This window comes from Saccopteryx bilineata, chromosome 4, assembly GCF_036850765.1.
Source record: "Saccopteryx bilineata isolate mSacBil1 chromosome 4, mSacBil1_pri_phased_curated, whole genome shotgun sequence".
Lineage (NCBI taxonomy): Eukaryota > Metazoa > Chordata > Mammalia > Chiroptera > Emballonuridae > Saccopteryx > Saccopteryx bilineata.
Window position 1 is genome coordinate 63,785,010 of NC_089493.1, and position 22,200 is coordinate 63,807,209.

General features: G+C 38.3%; 1 protein-coding gene across 1 annotated transcript in view; it reads right to left on the reverse strand.

Moving 5' to 3' along the window:
* Positions 1-22,200, reverse strand: part of TEX9 (testis expressed 9) — a 69,360-nt gene that overhangs the window by 14,564 nt on the left and 32,596 nt on the right. The window contains exons 8-9 of the mRNA XM_066275078.1: positions 20,239-20,321; positions 19,701-19,874 (exon numbers count right to left, since the gene is read on the reverse strand). Of these exons, the coding sequence (XP_066131175.1) occupies positions 19,701-19,874; positions 20,239-20,321 (257 nt within the window). The remainder of the gene's footprint in view (positions 1-19,700; positions 19,875-20,238; positions 20,322-22,200) is intronic.

Sequence of the window (22,200 nt, forward strand, 5' to 3'; positions counted from 1 at the left end):
GAGCCCCCCACACACACACCACCCCTACCCCCACCCCCACCCTCACCAGGCTCCCCAGTGTTCCAGTGCTGGGAAGAGAAGTACCATAACTTCTGGCTGTGAAAACCAGTGGGGATTGTGGCTGACTGAAACGGAGGACTGCTAGAATCCCAGATGGTCCTCTTAAAAAGCCCACCACAGACTTAAACTCAGTGGCTCTGGGCTCCAGCATTGAGGCAGCAGCTTGAAAGGTGCCAGGGACACATGAGGAGGAGCTGAATTGTCTGGCTTTGGAGCAAGAGCTGGAGGAGGAGTTTTTTCCCAGACAGAAGTGCTGGCACTGGCCATTGTTCCTTTACTGAGCCCTTCCCCCACAGAGCCATCAGGAGGGTGGCATATCTTAATCGCCATCAACCTGGCTCACACTTCCACCCCACCCTGCTGATTCCGAGACCCCCACCTCACCCAACGTGGTAGCCCCCCACCAGACCCTTTCTAGTAACTTTTCTAATTAAATGGCTTGTCTTGGCTCATTCTGCTGTCCTAATTCTCAAAGGTTCACAGACCCCAAACAAGCAGCATTAGGCCTCCACATGCCCCATACCTCTTGTTAAGTAGCCCTGGGCCTGGCAGTAGCAGCAGTTGGACTTAGTTTATAGCTTAGCTTCTCCTGAGCACCTCCAAGCCCAGTACAAGTAGCAGCCACCTGTAGATCACTCTACAGCTCATGCCAGGTGGCCCCAGGCAAGGCACAGGTGCTGCTAATCTTGGCCTGCACCTCCTGGGAGGCCACAGAACCAGTACACCAAACCTGGTGGTCAGCTTCAGACCAGGTTGGAGCACCACCCAACTACATCCATGAGTGAGGCACTCAAGGGTTAGACTTATCAGAGACTGCCCCACTGAAGTTAGTCCTGCTCTATGGGTTTATCCCCCACACAGCAGCTCATCTGCTGTAGTCATGGCAGGTCCTCACAGTCAGTCAGACAGTCAATCCCACCGGGAGATGTATCAACAGCAATCAAGGTTCAACTCAAACTAGGAAGGTGTGCACGACCCACACAAGGGGTGCCACCTGGAGCACTGCACTCAGATGACTGGGGAGGTTGTGCCACTGGGCCCCACAGGACACCTATCACATAAGGCCACTCCACCATGATCAGGAGACATAGCACTTATATCTAATATACAGAAACAAATACAGAGAGGCAGCCAAAATTACGAGACAAATATGTTCCCAAAGAAGAGTACCAAACTCCAGAAAGAGAACAAAATAAGGGCAAGCAATCTATCAGGTACAAAGTCAAAACACTGGTTGTAAGGATGCTCAGTGATCTTAGGGGAAGGACAGGCGAACTCAGTGAGAACTCACACAAAGAGATAGAAACCATAAAAAAAAGAATGAGTCAAAAATGAAGAATACAATAACTGAGGTGAAAAATACATTAGATGCAATCAACTGCAGATTAGATGAAGCACAGCACTGAGTCAGCAATTTTTTTATTCATTTTAGAGAGGAGAGGGAGAGACAGGGAGAGAGAGAGAGACTAACACTATAGAATGAACTCAACAACATACAAGAGGCAAAAGCAAGAGAATAAGAAAGGAACAGAGCAGAACTACAAAAACAATCAGAAAACATAAAATGGCAATAACCACATACCTATTGATAATCATTTTAAATGTAAATGAACTAAATGCTCCAGTCAAAATACATATGGCAGCTGAATGGATAAAAATAAACAAGACTCGCCCTGGCCGGTTGGCTCAGCGGTAGAGTGTCGGCCTGGTGTGCGGGGGAACCCGGGTTCGATTCCCGGCCAGGGCACATAGGAGAAGCGCCGATTTGCTTCTCCACCCCCCCTCCTTCCTCTCTGTCTCTCTCTTCCCCTCCCGCAGCCAAAGCTCCATTGGAGCAAAGATGGCTCGGGCGCTGGGGATGGCTCCTTGGCCTCTGCCCCAGGCGCTAGAGTGGCTCTGGTCGCGGCAGAGTGACGCCCTGGAGGGGCAGAGCATCGCCCCCTGGTGGGCAGAGCATCGCCCCTGGTGGGCGTGCCGGGTGGATCCCGGTCGGGCGCATGAGGGAGTCTGTCTGACTGTCTCTCCCCGTTTCCAGCTTCAGAAAAATAAAAAATAAAATAAAAAATAAAATAAACAAGACCCATATATACACTGCCTACAAGAGAATCACTTCAGATCAAAAGAAACACCGACTGAATGAAAAGGGATGAAAAAACATATTTCATGCAAATGGGAAAAAAAAGCTGAGGTAGAAATACATATATTAGACAAAAGAGACTTTAAAATAAAGGCTATAATAGGAGACCAAAAAGAGCATTATATAACGTTAAAGGAATCAATCCAACCAGAAGATAAAACTCATAAACATCTACACACTCAATGTAGCAGCACCTAAATATATGTAGAGAATACTGATGGACATAAAGGCAAAGATCAATAGCATTATAGTCATTGTAGGGTACTTGAGCACCCCAATGACATCAATGGATAGATCAACAAGAAAACAGTGGCCTTAAATGACACATAGGACGGATGGACTTAACAGATATTTTAAAGACATTTCACCCAAAAGCAGCAGAATACGTATTTTTCTCAAGTGCACATGGAACATTTTCCAGAATAGACCAAATGTTAGAACACAAAACAAATCTTGATAAACTTAAGAAGATTCAAATTATATCAAGAATTTCTGCCTTGGCTGGCTAGCTCAGCAGTAGAGCGTCAGCCCGGCGTGTAGAAGTCCCAGGTTCAATTCCTGGCCAGGGCACACAGGAGAAGCGCCCATCTGCTTCTCCACCCTTCCCCCTCTCCTTTTTCTCTGTCTCTCTCTTCCCCTCCCGCAGCCAAGGCTCTAAGGGAGCAAAGTTGGCCCAGGCGCTGAGGATGGCTCCATGGCCTCTCCCTTAGGCCCTAGAATAGCTCCAGTTGCAACAGAGCAATGGCCGAGTATCGCCCCCAGTTGGGCACATGCAGGAGTCTGTCTCTCTGCCTCCCTGCTTCTCACTTCAGAAAAATACAAAAAGAAAGAAAGAAAGAAAGAATCTCTGATCACATGGTATAAAACTAGAAATCAATTATAATAATAAAAGTGAAAAATACACAAAAATGTAGAACTCAAATAACATGCTACCAATGGCAAATGGTTTAACAAGGGTATCAAATGAAAATGAAAATAAAATGACCCAAAATCTATGGGACATAGAAGAGCAGTTCTAAGAGGAAAATTCACAGCAATACAGGATTACCTCCAGAAATAAGAAAAATATCAATCTAACTTCACAACTGAAGGAACCAGAAAAAAACAAAAAAATAAAGTCCAAAGTGAGTAGACTAAAGGAAATCATAAATATCAGAGAGAAAAATAAATAAAATGGAGTATAGAAAAGCAATAGAAAATATTGATGAAACCAAGAGTTGGTTCTCTGAAAACAGAAAGCTGAGCCTGACCAGGCAAGACAAGATGGAGCGTTGGTATGGAATGCTGAGGACCCAGGTTCAAAACCCCAAGGTCACCAGCTTGAGCACGGACTTACCAGCTTGAATGAGGGCTTGCTGGCTTGAGCATGGGATCATAGACATTACCCCATGGTCATCACTGGCTTGAGCTCAAAGGTCACTCTGGCTTGAACAGGGGGTCACTGGCTCCTGGAGCCCCCCGGTCAAGGCACATATGAGAAAGCAATCAATGAACAACTAAGGTGCTGCAACTATGAGCTGATGCTTCTCATCTCTCTCCCTTCCTGTCATTGTCTGTCCCTGTCTGTCCCTCTCTCTCTTGCTCACTAAAAGAAAAAAGACACAAAACTTCAGAAAAAAAAAGAGAGAGGACCCAAATACATAAAATCAGACATGAAAGAGATGTGACAACCGACACTAGAGAAATACAAAGAATTATAAGAAAATATTATAGCTAATTATATGCCAAGGAACTGGACAACCAGAAAGAAATGGACAAATTCTTTAGAAACATGCAATCTTCCAAGGCTGAATCAGGGAGAAACAGAAGAAATGAAACTGGTTACTAATAAAATTGAAAGAGTAATCAAAAAATTCCTAACAAACAGAAGTCCTGGACCAGATGGCTTCACAAGTGAATTTTTACCTAACATTAAAAGAATTAATATTGTCCTCAAACTATTCCAAAAACTGAACAGGAGGGATGGCTCTCAAACTCATTTTAGGAGGCCAGCCTTACTAAAACCAGACAATGACACTATAATAAAAAATTATAAGCCAATATACCCAGTGAACATAAATGCAAAAATCCTCAACAAAATATCAGCAAACTGAAGTTACCAATACATTAAAAAGATCATTCACCATGATCATGTGGGATTTATCCATGTGGTGCAAGGTTGATTCAACAAATATTACACAGCACACAAAAAACATGATGGATAAAAATCATAAAATAATATCAACGAATGCAGAAAAAGCATTTTACAAAATCCAACATTAACTCATGATAAAAACTCTTGATAAAGTGGGAATGGAGGGAAAAAATACTTGTTGACAAAGGCTATAGATGAGAAGCCACAGCCAACGTCATAATCAACAATGAAAAGCTGAAAGCTTTCTCTTTACCATAAAAAACAACATAAAAATATGTACTGTCCCCACTTTTTCTTCAACATATTATTGGAATTACCAGCCACAGAAATCAGGCTATTAAAAGAAATAAAAGCTATCCAAAATGAACAGTAAAACTGTCACCATTTGCAGATATAATATGTAGAGAGATAATATACAGACATGCAGATGATAATAGAGATCCCTAAAAATCCAAGAAAAAACTATGACAACTGATAATTTCAGTAAAGTATTAGAATACAAAATAAATATCCAGAAATCAGTTGCATTTTTATACACAAATAATGAACTACCAGAAAGGGAAACTACGATAACAATCCCATTCACAATTGCATCTAAATAAATCTAAATAAATAGATAGATAAATACCTAGTAATAAATTTAACCAAGGAGGTAAAAGACCTATACTTAGAAAATTATAAGACACTAAAGAAATGAAAGAAGATACAAATATATGGAAGCATACAACATGTTCATGGACAGGAAAAATTAACATTGTTAAAAAGTCCATACTACCAAAAGGAATCTATAAATTCAAAGCAATCCCTATTAAAATACTAATGGCATTTTGAAAGAACTAGAATAATAATCAGAACTTTATATGAAACCACAAAGACCTCAAATAGCCTCAGTAATCTTGAGAAAGAACAGAGGTAGAGGTGGAGGTATCACACTACCTGATAACAAACTATACTACAAGGCCATAGTAATCAAAACAGCATGATACTGGCATAAAAACAGACACAAAAATCAGTGAAACAGAACAGAGAGCCCAGAAATTAACCCATACAGGTGGTCCTTGGGTTACGACAGTGTCTCTCCACATACAATGTTTCCAGTTTACAACGCTCACTCCCATAAAAACTTTAAAAAATTGAGACATGAGTATTTCAGCTGTTAGGGATGCTTTGCAATGCTATAGGCAGATTTTGGAAGAGAACTCATCAACCTTCCAGACTAGCCTAGAACAGTTCTTTAAGAAGGTAGAGAGGCCTGCAACCAATTCTGTACCCTCTCTATCAGCTGCTTGAGATGAAACACCTGTAATATAGGCAGAATCATCTCCAGCGTCTCCTACATGTTCCTTAGGCAATCCTGACTCACCTGACCCAGTATCTCCAGCACCTTCTGCAGGTTCTCCTGCCTCTCCAGCTTCCTCCTCCCAATAGGTCACTCTCTCCCACCTTGCAATGCCCCTTCCAGTGTGCAAGCCAACTACAGAAATAAAGGTAAGGATTTTTACACTTTTTGTCATTTTTTCTGTTACTACCGTAGAGTGCACAGTACATTTATGTCCTTTTCCTTTTTCTGTAGTTTAGTTGTGCTTTTATGCTTTAGGTTATGATTTTACAACTGTGTTAGGATAGGTAAGTGACTTAGGCTAGGGTGTGTTTCGACATACACCAAAATTTGGGTTACGTCACTGTTGGAGGAACGGAACTGTGTCGTAACCCAGGAACCCCTGTATCTACATGATCAATTGATATTTGACAAAAAAGCAAGAACATTCAAAAAACAAAGTAAAGACAGTTTATTCAATAAATATTTGGAAAGACTGGATAGATACATGCAGAAAAATAGAACTAGACCACCTTCTTACACTAGATATAAGAATAAACTAAATATGGATTTAAGAGTTAAATGTAAGCCATAAAACCATAAGCATCTTCGAAGAAAACATAGGCAGTAAGCTCTCTGACATCTCTTGCAGCAATATACAGTGTCTATAAAGTCATGGTGCACTTTTGACCAGTCATAGGAAAGCAACAAAAGACAATAGAAATGTGAAATCTGCACCAAATAAAAGGAAAACCCTCCCAGTTTCTGTAGGATGATGTGATAGCATGTGCACATGCGCAGATGATGATTTAACACCGTGTATACAGCAGAGCAGCCCACGGCCATGCCAGTCGAAATGTGGACGGTACAGAGGAAAGTTCAGTGTGTTCTGTGGCTTGCTAAATTCGAATCCGTGACCAAAGTGCAACGTGAATATCGGTGCGTTTATAACAAAGCGCCACCACATAGGAATAACATTACTCAGTGGGATAAGCAGTTGAAGGAAACCAGCAGTTTGGTGGAGAAACCCCGTTCTTAGGCCATCAGTCAGTGACAAGTCTGTAGAGGCTCTATGGGATAGCTACCTAAGGAGCCCTAAAAAATCTGTGCGTGAGCCCACATTGAACTGCACTGCATAGGTATGAAACTGGGAGAGTTTTCCTTTTATTTGGTGCAGATTTCACATTTCTGTTGTCTTTTGTTGCTTTCCTGTGACCTGTCAAAAGTGCACCATGACTTTACGGACACACTGTATTTGCCGATTTATCTCCATGGGCAAGTGAAATAAAAGACAGGATAAACAAATGGGACTAAATCAAACTAAAAAGCTTTTGCGCAGCTAAAGACAATAAGAACAGAATAAAAAGACAAACTACACAATGGGAGTACATATTTGATAATACGTCTGATAAGGAGTTAATAACCACAATTTATAAAGAACTTGTAAAACTCAATACCAGGAAGACAAACAATCCAATCAAAGAAAGGGTGAAAGAAATGAATAGATACTTCTCCAAAGAGGACATACAGATGGCCAATAAGCATATGAAAAAATGCTCAACATCACTAATCATTAGAGAAATGCAAATTAAAACCACAATGAGATATCACCTCACACTAGTCAGAATGGCGCTCATCAACAAAACAACACAGAATAAGTGCTGGCAAGGATGTGGAGAAAAGGGAACCCTCCTGCACTGCTGGTGGGAATGCAGACTGGTGCAGCCACTGTGGAAAACAGTATGGAGATTCCTCAAAAAATTAAAAATTGAGGCCCTGGCCGGTTGGCTCAGCGGTAGAGCGTCGGCCTAGCGTGCGGAGGACCCGGGTTCGATTCCCGGCCAGGGCACACAGGAGAAGCGCCCATTTGCTTCTCCACCCCTCCGCCGCGCTTTCCTCTCTGTCTCTCTCTTCCCCTCCCGCAGCCAAGGCTCCATTGGAGCAAAGATGGCCCGGGCGCTGGGGATGGCTCTGTGGCCTCTGCCTCAGGCGCTAGAGTGGCTCTGGTCGCAACATGGCGACGCCCAGGATGGGCAGAGCATCGCCCCTGGTGGGCGTGCCGGGTGGATCCCGGTCGGGCGCATGCGGGAGTCTGTCTGACTGTCTCTCCCTGTTTCCAGCTTCAGAAAAATGAAAAAAAAAAAAAAAAAAAAAAAGATATTGGTTGGCAAGATCAACACCAAATAAAAAAAAAAAAAAAATTAAAAATTGAACTGCCTTTTGACCCAGCTATACCACTTTTAGGAATATACCCCAAGAACACCATAGCACTGTTTGAAAAGAAGAAATGCACCCCCATGTTTATGGCAGCATTGTTCACAATAACGAAGATCTGGAAACAGCCCAAGTGTCCGTCAGTGGACGAGTGGATTAAAAAGCTTTGGTACATATATACTATGGAATACTACTCAGCCATAAGAAATGATGACATTGGATCATTTACAATAACATGGATGGACCTTAATAACATTATACTGAGTAAAATAGTAAATCAGAAAAAACTAAGAACTATATGATTCCATACATAGGTGGGACATAAAAATGAGACTCAGAGACATGGGCAAGAGTGTGGTGGTTACGGGCTGCGGTGAGAAGAGGGAGGGGGTTTGAGGAGGGGAGGGGCACAAAGAAAACCAGTTAGAAGGTGACGGAAGACAATTGGACTTTGGGTGATGGAAATGCAGCATAATCAAATGTCAAAATAAACTGGAGATGTTTTCTCTGAACATATGTACCCTGATTTATCAATGTCACCCCATTAAAATTAATAATAAAAAAATAAAGAAAAAAAGAAAAGGAAAAAAAATAAAACTAGACCACTTTCTTACACTAGATACAAGAATAAACTAAAAATAGATTTAAGAATTAATGTAAGACTCAAAACCATAAAACGCCTGGAAGAAAATACAAGCAGTAAACTCAAACATTTTTCTTAGGAATATTTTTTCTGATATTTTCCTCAGGCAAAGGAAACAAAAAACAAACAAACAAATGGGACTACATCAAATTAATAAGATTTTTGCAAAGCAAAAGAAACTAGCAACAAAATGAAATAACTTACTAAAGAAGATATTTGCCATAGATACATCCAATAAAAAGTTAATATCCAAAGTTTATAAAGAGTTCAAACAACACCAAAACAAACAATTTAAAAATGGGCAGAGAACCTGAATAAGAACTTCTCCAAAGAGAACATACAGATGGCAAATGGACATGAAAAGATGCTCAACATCACTAATCATCAGCAAAACACATATGAAAACACACTGAGATATCACCTCACACCTGTGAGAATGGCTATCATCAATAAGTCAACAAAAACAAGTGTTGGTGAGGATGTGAAGAAAAAGGAAACCGTTGAACAATGCTGGTAGGGATGAAGATTGTTGCACACCTTACAGAAAACAGTGTTCCTCAAAACACTGAAAATAGAACTGTCTGACTGTCTCTCCCTGTTTCCAGCTTCAGAAAAATGAAAAAAAAAAAAAAAAAAAAAAAAAGATATTGGTTGGCAAGATCAACACCAAATAAAAAAAAAAAAAAAATTAAAAATTGAACTGCGATTTGACCAGTGATTTCACTCCCATATATCTGAAGAAACTGAAAACAGTACTTGAAATGATATATGCACCTCTATTTTCATTGCAAAGTTATTTACAATAGTGAAGATGTGGAAGCAGACCAAGTACCCATCAGTAGATGAGTGTATAAAGAAGACGTGGCACATATATGCAAGGGAATATCACTTGGCCACAAAATAGAATGAAATCTTACCACTTGTGACAATATGGATGGACGTAGAGGGTATTTTGCTAAGGGAAATCTAAAAAACAAAATGAATGAACAAAACAGAAACAGACTTATAGATGCAGAGAACAAACTGGTGGTTGCCAGATGGAAGGACGGCTGTCTGATAAAAGGAATATAGTCAATATTGTAATAACTATGTATGGTGCCAGGTGGGTACTTGAATTATTGGGGTGGTTATTTCATAAACTACATACTTATCTAGAGACTATGCTGTACACCTAGAGCTAATATAAAATACTGAATGTCGACTGTAATTGAAAAATAAAATTAAAAAGAAAACACTATTATAATCCTAAATGTCAAACAATGAAAACAGAGACTGGAAATACAAGAAGCCAAACCAATACAACTGAAAGGAGAAACAGACAAATCCACAATTCTAGTCAAAGAATTGGGCACCAGCACCCTTCTCTCAGTAATTGATATAACAAGTAGAAAATCAATAGGATACATAGACTACTTGAATAACAGAATTAATAAATTTCACCTTACTGATAGTTATAGAACACTCTACTCAACACAGCATAACATACATTCTATTCAAGTGCACATGAAGCATTCTCCAAGAGAGACCAAATGCTGGTCCATAAAAGTAACTGGAAAAAATTGTAGAAGAGTGAAATCATACAGAGCAGGTTCTCACAACACAGAATTAAATTAGAACTCAGTTAACAGAAAAACAAAAACTCCATAATGACTTAGAAATTTAAAAATACATTTCTAAATAATCTAATAATCCAGAAAAATCAGAAATGAAATTAGAAAATACTTTGAACTTAATCAAAATATAAAGACAATATGAAATTTTGTGGGATGTAGTTAAAGCGACACTTAAAGAGAAAAACTTATAGCTTTAAATGCTTATATTAGAAAAAAGAAAAATATAAAAATATAAAATTATCTAAGCTTTACCTTAGATAATTTATTTAAGACTCCTAAAAAAAGAGCAAAAGGAAATCTAAAGGGTAAAAATCAAGATATAAAATACTGACTAACAGTGGGGGGGGGGATCAATGAAGCCAAATGTTGATTGAAAAGTTCAATGAAATCAATAATTATCTAAGATGTGGTACATATATACAATGGAATATTATTCAGCCATAAGATGAAATACTGCCATTTATAACAATATTGATGGACCTTGAAAATATTATGCTTAGTGAAATAAAGTCAGTCATAAAAAGGTAAGAACTATATGATTTCACTTTTATGTGGGATATAAACTGAGACTCATATATATACAAAAGTACAGTGGTTACCAGAGGAGAGCTGGGTAGATGTATTCAAGGGGTCAATTATACAGTGCTGGAAGGCGGTTTTATTTTGAGTGACGGACACACAAAGCAATGTATAGACCATGTGCCAAGATGTACACCTAACACCTGTGTGATCCTATGGAATAATGTCACCACATTAAATTTAATTTCTAAATAAAAAATAAAAATTAAAACAAAATTTTAAAATAAAAATAAGCCAATTTTAAATTACGGAAAAAAAAAGAACAGCAAAGAAGCAAATTACCATATTTCCCATGTATAAGACGCACCCTTTTTTGAAAAACTTGGGGTTTAAAAACTGGGTGTGTCTTATACAGTGGTTATAGTTTCTTTTTGTTTGTTTTTTTTACTTGCATTTCCTGCTTTTTCACACTCATTTTTGTACTCACTGTTTCGCATTTGTTACCGGTATATTATGGTAGGTTACGTTTTGCCACATTCTGCCCAGAAATGGCTCAGAAAAGATTTTCGTATAGTGTTGAATTCAAGTTAAAAGTGATTCATTTTGCAAAATTGGATGTAAATCGTGCTGCTGAGCATAAGTTTGGTCCTCCTCCAACTGAGAAATCAATCCGAGACTGGCCACGGGAAGAAGAAACCTTACTGAAAACACTACGGCAGAAGAAGGTCATGAGAGGCAAGTCAGCAAAATGGTCTGATTTAGAGAGAAAACTGAAGATATGGATTGAAGAGCAAAGGGCAGTTGTAATTCATGTGTCCACAAAGATGGTTCAACATGAGGCAAGAAGAATTGCTGAGGAAAAAGAAGTTACTGATTCCAAAGGAGGACACAGTTGGCGCTTCAGGTTCATGAAACAGAATGGACTAAGCATGGGTACGTGCACCAGCCTCAAGATGCCTGAAAGCTATGAGCAGAAGGTCCTTGAATTTCATTGTTTTGTCATTCAATGTTGGAAGACACATCAGTTTGAGTTGGGACAGACTGCAAATATGGACAGTCTCCCTTCAATTTGATGTCCCAAGTAACAGAACTATTGATAAGGGGGTAGAACTGTAACTGTGAAGAGAAGTAAACATGAAAAGAGCCATTATACAGTTGTTCTACCTTGTTGTGTTGACAGAACCAAGCTGCCTCCTATGCTGATTTTCAAATGTTAAACAATGCCAAAAAGCCCTGGTCAGTTGGCTTAGCAGTAGAGCATCGGCCCGGCATGTGGAAGTCCCAAGTTTGATTCCTGGCCAGGGAAGTGCCCATCTGCTTCTCCACCCCTTCCCCTTTCCTTTCTCTCTCTCTTCCCCTCCTGCAGCCAAGGCTCCATTGGAGCAAAGTTGGCCTCTGCCTCAGGTGCTAAAATGGCTCCAATTGCAGTGGAGGAATGCCCACTGGTGTGTATACCAGTTGGATACTGGTCGGGTGCATGCGGGAGTCTGCCGGTCTGCCTCCCCCCCTCCCACTTCTCACTTCAGAAAAAATACAAAAAAAAAAACCCCAAAACCCAAAACAATGCTAAAAGAAGACATTGCTTGAGGAGTGATTGTCCACATCATGACAAGGGTTAGATCAAGGGTCCCCAAATTACGGCCCGCGGACCACATGCGGCCACCTGAGGCCATTTATCCGGCCCCCACTGCACTTCCAGAAGGGGGACCTTTTTCATTGGTGGTGAGAGGAGCACAAGATGCATCCACATCCTGTGCTCCTGGAGTAATGTATGTGGCATCGCTCACATACAGTACTACTTCCGGTGACACGAGATGCACACATCACGGCTCCGGAAGCGCGTCATATCACTTGTTATGGCTAGCAGTGACAAATATGGAACCAGACATTGACCATCTCATTAGCCAAAAGCAGGCCCATAGTTCCCATTGAAATACTGGTCAGTTTGTTGATTTAAATTTACTTGTTCTTTATTTTAAATATTGTATTTGTCCCGTTTTGTTATTTTACTTTAAAATAAGATATGTGCAGTGTGCATAGGGATTTGTTCATAGTTTTTTTTATAGTCCGGCCCTCCAACAGTCAGCGGGACAGTGAACTGGTCCCCTGTGTAAAAAGTTTGGGGGCCCCTGGGTTAGATGGATCAGAATGGGATGAAGATCTGGTTTGAGAAAGTTTGGAGGAGACCAGGCAGGCTCTTACGCATACTTGCCCTATCAGTGCTTGATCAGTTCAGGACACGCATAATAAAACACAATGAAGATTGCTGCAGAGCAAAAAACAAAACTCGCCGTCATACCTGGAGGCTTGACATCCCAGCTCCAACCACTTGATGTCAGCATTACCAAACCCTTCAAAGCTGCCATGAGAGATGGATAGAACCAATGGATGAAGTCTTCTGGAGACAATTTGAAACCAGCAGGAAGAGGGAAGAAAACAACTATAGGAGAAGTTTGTACCTGAGTGAAAAGATCCTGGGATGTTATCAAGAATAAGATTGTGCCTAACCAGGTGGTGGCACAGTGGACAGAGCGTCGGACTAGGATGCGGAGGACCCAGGTTCAAGACCCCGAGGTTGCCAGCTTGAGCGCGGGCTCATCTGGTTTGAGCAAAGCTCACCAGCTTGGACCCAAGGTTGCTGGCTCGAGCAAAAGGTTACTCGGTCCGCTGTAGCCCCCTGGTTAAGGCACATATGAGAAAGCAATCAATGAACAACTAAGGTGTCGCAACGAAAAACTAATGATTGATGCTTCTCAACTTTCTCCATTCCTGTCTATCTGCCCCTATCTATCCCTCTCTCTGACTCTCTCTCTCTGTAAAAAAAAAAAAAAAAAAAGAAAGAAAAAGAGATCGTTGTCAAGTCATTTAACCTTGGAGTAGTACGAATGTTTATGTACGTCCTCGTGCCTCCTGACCATCCAAGAGTACATTGTACATGTATGTCTTTAAATTTTGAGCTGGAGCAGTAAATGTATGTTCTCCTTGTTTCCATAAATTGATTATCAAATAAACATGATTTTAAGTTAATAAAACTGGAACTGGAACTAATTTCATTTTGTGGAAAAACATTCACTCCTAGGGGTCAGAGAACATAAAAGAACTCACTACCCAAAAAGGGGTAAGAAGTGTGGCATTTCAATGCCATAGATGGAAATGAGGAAAAGGCAATATATGAAGACAGAGATTCATCATCAGACACAGATGAGGACAAGCTAATGGATGGGAGTTTTGACAGTGATGAGGAGTTGTATGAATTTTATGATGAATAAAACTTGAGTTCAATATCTTTATGGAATACATTTTTTTCAAATTTTGGGCCCCACAATTAAGGCGCATCTTATACATGAGAGTGTCTTATACATGGGGAAATACAGTATTAATATAAAGAACTATACAGAAGTCATTAGTATAAATCATACAGGCATTTAAATATAATAAAGGATTATTATGAAAAAATATAAACCAATAAATTTGACTACTTAGATGAGATGGAAAAATTTCTTGAAAAACACAGATTGCCAAAACTGACAAGTAATAGAAAATAAAAATAGACTTATCTGCATTAAAAAATTTGAAATGGGAATTAAAATCCTTCCTAAAAGAAAACTCCACACCATTAGGTTTTACCAATAAATTATATCAAACATACAGATAAATGAACATATAGAATAATGTAACAGAATAGAGTCTACAAAGAAAGTCAATTCATTTTCTACACAGGTGCTATGGTAATTGAATAGAGAAAGAACAGTATTTTCAACAAATGATGGTGATTTTGTGGGGGAAAAAAAGTGAACCTTGTCTTTTATCCTCATTCCATAACACAAAATTAACTAGATCATAGATCTATTTATATATCAAACGTACATAAAGGCTGAAACCATAAAACTTCTATAAAGAAAACAAATAGAAAATCCTCATGACTTTTAGAAGGGCAAAGATTTCTTTTTCTTTTCTTTTTTTTTTTTACAGAGACAGAGAGAGAGTCAGAGAGAGGGATAGACAGGGACAGACAGACAGGAATGGAGAGATGAGAAGTATCAATCATTAGTTTTTCATTGCGCATTGCCACACCTTAGTTGTTCATTGATTACTTTCTCATATGTGCCTTGACCGCGGGCCTTCAGTAGACCGAGTAATCCCTTGCTCAAGCCAGCGACCTTGGGTCCAAGCTGGTGAGCTTTTGCTCAAACCAGATGAGCCTGTGCTCAAACTGGCGACCTCGGGGTCTCGAACCTGGGTCCTCAGCATCCCAGTCCGACGCTCTATGCACTGCGTCAGGCAAGATTTCTTAAATAGGATGAAAACAAAAAACATAAAAAATATTTTTTTGGAATTTATCAAAATTTTAAACTGCTGCCTTTTGAAAGATATTAGAAAATTAAAAAGCCAAGTTAGATTGGGAAAAACTTCACAATATATACTCTTCTAGCAAAGGGATTATATAAAAAATACACAAAGAACTCTTACTACAACTCAGTTTTTTAAATGGACAGACGGTTTGAACTAACACATCACAAAAGAAGATATACAAATGGTCAAAAATATATGAAAAGATGCTCAAGATCAATAGTTATAAAGGAAATATAAATGAAACTGTAATAAGATAGAACTTCTGCCCTCCAGAATGGCTAAAACTAAAAAGACTGACAATAGCAAGTGTTGATGAGGCTACAGAATAACTGGACTCTCATATACTGCTAGTAGGAATAAAATATAGTACAATCACTGTGGAACACATAATTTGACAGTTTCTTAAAAAGCTAAATATTCACTTTCCATCATACCCAGGAATTCTACTCCTAGTCATTTATTCAACATTATGAGTGATTTGAATATGTCTACACACACAAAAAAAATGTGTCTACATAAAACACTTGTACATGAAAATTCATAGTAGCTTTATTTCTAATGGTCCAAAGCTGAAATCAAATCAAATGCACATCAACTGGCAAACAAATCAACAAAATGTGGTCAATTCATACACAAATACTACTCAGCAATATAAGGAAATTAACACAACACACAGTTGCATTGATGATTCTTATAAACAATATGCTGAACAAAAGAAGCCCGATGCATACTTATGATTCCATGTATATGAAATTTTAGAACAGGAAAAACTAATCTGTAGTAAAAGAATGCAGATAAGTGGTTGCCTGGGGCCACTGAAAGAAAGTGGGGATTGATGGGGAGGGCAAACTAAGAAAAATTTTGGAAAGAGAGCGGTGATAGAAATTTTCATTATCTTGACTGTGATGGTGGTGGTGGTGGTGGTGGTTACAAGGATGGATTAGTTTGTAAAAACTCAAGAGTTGTACTATTAAACACATATATTTTATGGTATTTTAGTTATTCCCCAGTAAAGTTGATTTTTAAACAGAGATCATTCAGAGTAAAACAAAATCCAATGCTGAAATAAAATGATTTGTTTTTGTTTTAGAAATAATTTCATCTGTTAGTGTCAGCAACTAAAATAATACACATAATTGTTTAAATAATTAGCTTTTGCATGTTTATAGAAGCACTCCGTCAAATGCAAGCTGTTTTGTATTTCTGTGAATTATATAAGAGATTTGTTTCTAGAAATATATAAAGTAAATGGAATTAACAAAGAAAGATTCAATCTTGAGTTCCATGTAACCCAGAAGAGTTATTACACTTCTCTAGCTGCTAGGTAGATAAGGATCCAAGCTGGGAAGTTTAGAATGAAAAGTTCCCACAAAAATCTTTAGATAAGCAATGTATCACAATTACTGAGTACGGTCACTATGAACCAAGTTTCAAATATTTAACTCTAAACAGCAGTGACATTTTAGAATACCTGGCTGCTTAAGTCTATTTACTGTGGTGGTGGGAGTGGGGTTAGAGAAGGAGTGTACATGGTTTGTAGGGAAAAGAAAAACGCATACTTTGGAGACAAACACTGAACTCTGCTCTGCTACTCCTATATGACCTTGGCCAATTTCCTTAATCTCTCAGACTCAGTTTCCTTTTCTGTAAACTGTGTTTTGCCTGGCACGTAGCACTAAAAAAAAAGTTAGTTCCTTCTCTGCCCATACAAAGGTGGAGTTATAATCAATGTAGTGCTTTGGGAATATCAATCTGTTGACAAGAGTACAGGATACAATGGATAAGGAAAAGAGAAAGGACATAAAATAACCAGTGAGGAGGATCAGAAATAATAGTAGCTTGAACCAAGTAATAAGTGGCAATGGGAACTGAAAAGAAGAGATAAATGAAAACAGTAGGAGAAAAGAATGCACAGGATTGGGTATGAGGGCCAAGAACAAGAAAAGAATCAAAGATATAAACGAGGCTTCAAGATTACGTGAGATTATAGCAATGATATGACCAGAGCTTATTGCCTAATGACAAATGATAAAGTCGATATAAAATAAAACGGTTGTTTCCCAGATACAACAGCTATTTTTCCCCACTTAGACCACTTGTCCAGATTTAGATCAATAGAAATATAATATGAAACATATTTTTAATTTTCTGGTAGCCACTTTTATAAGTAAAATTAATACTATATTTCACTTATCCCAATATATTCAAAATATTATCATTTCAACATGTAACCAATTTAAAAATATTAATAAAATTTTACATTCTTTATTTTTTTACATTTAGTCTTCAAAATCTGATGTTTATTTTACACTTACAGCACATCACAATTTGTACTAGTCACATACACTGAGTAGCTACTGTATTGGACAGCACAGGATGAGAGTATTAGATACTATAATCAGTTTTTATCTCCAGATGAGTAGGTAAATAAAATGTAGTAATGTTATACTACTCAGCAATACAAACAAATAGACTATTACAACATGGGTGAATCTGAATGCTAAGTGAAAAAAAAACAGACTCAAAAGGCTACCATGTGATTCTATTTCTATGACATTATGGAAAAGGCTAAAATATAAGAACCAAAACCGGATGAGTGGTTGCCTGAGGCTGGGAGAAGAGGAAGAACTTGACTAAATTCACAAGGGAATTTTGTGGGATGATGGATCTGTTTTATATCTCAATTACGGTGATGGTTACATGACTCTGCATCTATCAAAAGTCATAGAACTGTATATTAAGTAGGGTTATTTATTGTATATAAATTATATCTCAATAAATCTGATGTTAAAAATGTATTACCAGAATATAATGCTAATTATACATGATCAAAATGTTTAAAAATAGGCACTTTTATATGAACAAACTAAAGAGAAGTATGAAGCAGTAATGAAGAATGTATATTTTCTTACTACTTAAATCTCAATACATGCTACAGTACATAAACTTTATCATCCCTCCATCTTGCAATGTAAAACTGCATAGTTTATTTTTATTAATATAGTGGTATATAATATGAAATTTTTAAATAGGATAGTTTATTTAAAATATATTCTCACCATAGATATTACACCAAAAGCACAAGCAACCAAAGAAATATTAGATATATTGGACTTCAAAATTAAAAACTTTTGTGCTTTAAAGGTTACCATACAGAAAGTGTAAAGATAGCCCAATGAATGGGAGAAATATATGCACATCATACATCTGATAGGGGACTGTATTTAGAATACAAAATGATCTCTTACTACTTAATAATTTAAAAATTCCAATTTAAAAAATGGGCAAAGGATCTGAATCAACATATCTCCAAAGCAGACATACAAATGGCCAATAAGCATATGAAAAAACTTTAACATAATTAGTTATCAGGCAAATCAAAATCACAATGAGATAACCACTTCACACCAACAGGATGGCTATAATGAAAAAAAGAGAATCTAATGTGTTGGTAAAGATGTACAGAAGTTGGAATTCTTATACACTGCTGGTGGAAATGTAAAGATGGTATAGCTGATATGGAAAACAGTTGGCAGCTCCTCAAAAGGTTAAATAAAGGGTTAACATATGATCCAGCAATCCCTCTCCTAAGCATTTACCCAAGAGAAGTGAAAACATGTCCACACAAATACCTGTATGTGAATGTTCGTAGCATCACCATTCATAACAGCCAAAAAGTGGAAACAACCCAAATGTCCATCAACTGATGAACAGATAAATATGTGTTATATCTATACTCTCCCTGAAAAGGACTAAAGTGCCATAATGTGGATAAATCTTTTTTTTTCTTTCTTTTTTTATAGAGACAAAGAGAGAGGGATAGACAGGGATGGAGAGAGACGAGAAGCATCAATCATCAGTTTTTTGTTGTGACACCTTAGTTGTTCATTGATTACTTTCTCATATGTGCCTTGACCGTGAGCCTTCAGCAGACCGAGTAACCCCTTGCTCGAGCCAGCGACCTTGGGTCCAAGCTGGTGAGCTTTGCTCAAATCAGCTGAGCCTGCACTCAAGCTGGCAACCTCGGGGTCTTGAACCTGGGTCCTCCGCATCCCAATCAGACACTCTATCCACTGTGCCACCGCCTGGTCAGGCTGGATAAATCTTGAAAACACTTTAAGCTGAAGATGTTGGCCTCAAAATACCACACACTGTATAATTCTATGTACATGAAGTATTCAGAATAGGCAAATCTATTGAGACAAAAAGTAGATTAGAAGTTCCCTAGAGCCCTGGCCAGACAGGTCGGTTAAGAGTGTTGTACGGTAGCAGAGAGGTTGCCAGTTTGATCCCTGGTCAGGGCACATACAGGAACAGATTGATGTTCCTCTCTCTCCCTCCCCCTGCCTCTCTCACTAAAATCAATTAAAAATAAAAAGTTCCCTAGAGCTGAGAGGTTTGAGGAAAAAGAGACTGGGATACTTGGCTAAAGAGTTTGGGTATCTTTTTGGAGTGATAAAAATAGTCTAAAATTAATAGTGGCAACAGTTGCACAACTCTGTGAATATACTAAAAGCCACTGAACTGTACACTTTAAATGAGTGAGATGTACTGTATGTGAAATATATCTCAATAAAGCTATTTAAAAATAATCTTTTATATGGGGGGTAAAAGTTTTTAGTCAATATTAACAAAATAAACAAGCAAAAGTGGTGTCTATACAAATGTGTAAATCTAGTGTTTTAGTGCACTTTTAGCAGAGTAATTACCCTTTCTACTGAAGACAGCTGTTGTTGTAATCCATCACACTTTTTGTTTGCTTCTTCGAAAAGTGTTTTATATTTTTCTGCTTGAGACTGTTGTAAATTAATTGTTCGCTGCTGTCTTGAACAATCTTCTTCAAAATTTTTTACTTGAGATTTTAAATCCTTAATTTCATCCTCCTATAGTTATAAAATTATAAATTATGTAAAAACATGCACATGATTTGGTATCAAAACAAAAAACAAAAAGGAACTTCAGGTGATCTTTGATATTCATCTTTAAGTGGAAGTCATTTTATTTATGTTTAAGAGCTTGTACTTATAAGTCTAATATAGAGAATTCTGATTGCTAACAAGTATTTAAAATGCTTTAGCTCTGAAAATTCAACATCTTAGAATAAAGTTCAGTATTTACATACAATTTTTTAATTCAAATTTAACTGAATTATGTCTCAATGAAGCTATTTTAAAAATATAATTGAAATTGCTCCTAAAATATCTTTTAATATTAGAGCATGGATAGTGAGAGGTTTTCAAAACTTACCTTTTTACTGCATTCACGTACAACATTATCCAATTCCTGCTGCATAACACGGAGTTTGGCCTTCAGAAATCGGATCTGTGCTTCTGTGGATTTAATTATACTTATTGCCTTTCACTGAATCTAAGATGTCATCATTTATAAGACAGATCATTATAGTATGAAAGAACAAAAATGCTCCAGGTCTCACAAGAGATCCCTTTTTGGGAACACTAAAGACCCTAAATAACCCTCATGTAAAGATAAATAAAAAATAAATCCATCCAACAGAAACAAACTGTTCACATCTCAACAATGGAACCAAGTAAAGAAAGGGGGGAAAAAAAACACTCCTGAAAATCTGAACCACAAGGCAGTCTTCACATAAGTTTGCAGGCTGAATTCATACTTACGTAGGTGGTCCAAAACACCCCAAACAATTTAAAGTGGTCTCAGGTAAGTAATGTCCCCAAGTGTTTGGCAGAAACAAACAAATTCTCTCCAGCAAAACTATACTTCAAACCCAATCATTGTGATTATAAAATGCCTTTGTAAGACACATCCCAATTTCAGAGAAGTTAAAATGTGTCCCAGAAACAAAGAAATACACTAATACCTTACAGCTTTCTCCCACAAACTCTTTTTAAGATCTACCTTTATTCAGTAATAACAGTAGATCTCTGAGGTTTATAGGCTTATAAAAGTAAATAAAGTGAAAAAGGAACTTAGAACTAACTTGTAATTGATTCAATCATTTATTCCAAAAACAAACATTGAGTCTCTACCATGTTCCAGGCATAGTAGGGATGTAAGGCAAGCTTGGCCCTCATGGAGCTTGAGTAAACACTCTGAAACCATCGCTAAGCAGTCATTAGGATAAATCCCACAGGGCACAAAACATCTCCATACATACTTCCTGTTCCAAAGCTCTCATGAAATGTCCTCAGTGCTACCATGGACTGATGAACTATGGTTGACTCTAACCCACCTAGATCTCTCTAGAGTCAATTCTCCTTCTAGCCTCTCATGTAACTTCAGGCTAACAGGAGATGGAATGGGAATGATACATTTAAAGCAGGGGTCCCCAAACTTTTTACACAGGGGGCCAGTTCACTGTCCCTCAGACCGTTGGAGGGCCGGACTATAAAAAAAAAACTATGAACAAATCCCTGTGCACACTGCACATATCTTATTTTAAAGTAAAAAAACAAAACGGGAACAAATACAATATTTAAAATAAAGAACAAGTAAATTTAAATCAACAAACTGACCAATATTTCAATGGGAACTATGCTCCTCTCACTGACCACCAATGAAAGAGATGCCCCTTCCGGAAGTGCTGCGAGGGCCAGATAAATGGCCTCAGGGGCCCGCATGTGGCCCGCGGGGCCGTAGTTTGGGGACCCCTGATTTAAAGTGTGACATTTTTAGCACTTGGTCACTAGGGGAAAGGAAGGAAGAATGGGACAGCATGATTTTTTTCTACTACCTCCTTCTCTCCCCAACTTTAGGTCTACAGCACTAACCTCCCCATCACACTCCAACCTCAGTCTTACAAAGCAATCTGTGCTGCTAAACTATTTTTTTATCTCCCTACCTCACCCCCCACAGGTAACCCTAGGCAATCATCTGGGATAAAAGAATAAAAGGTGAGACACCTAAGCCAAAAATTCTCAACAGGGAGGTAAAGTGGCAGAAGGGTGATTCAGCAATTAGAAAACGTAGCAATTTAAGGCAGGCTGTTGGTGCTGGTTCCCTGTTAGCTGGGAGGATGAACACTGTAACAGGACCATGGTTGACTGTGTACTGAGGAACAGCTAACACCAGACCACTGAGTCCTTGAAGGCATCTTAACAGAGATATAAAGGCAACTTCCTGCTTCATTTAACTTCCCTCCTGACAACTAGCCTCAGAAAGCTTGGATAGGTCAATAAATGTAATAAATGCATAAAAGAATTGTTTCTCACTTGACTAACTAGCACGCAC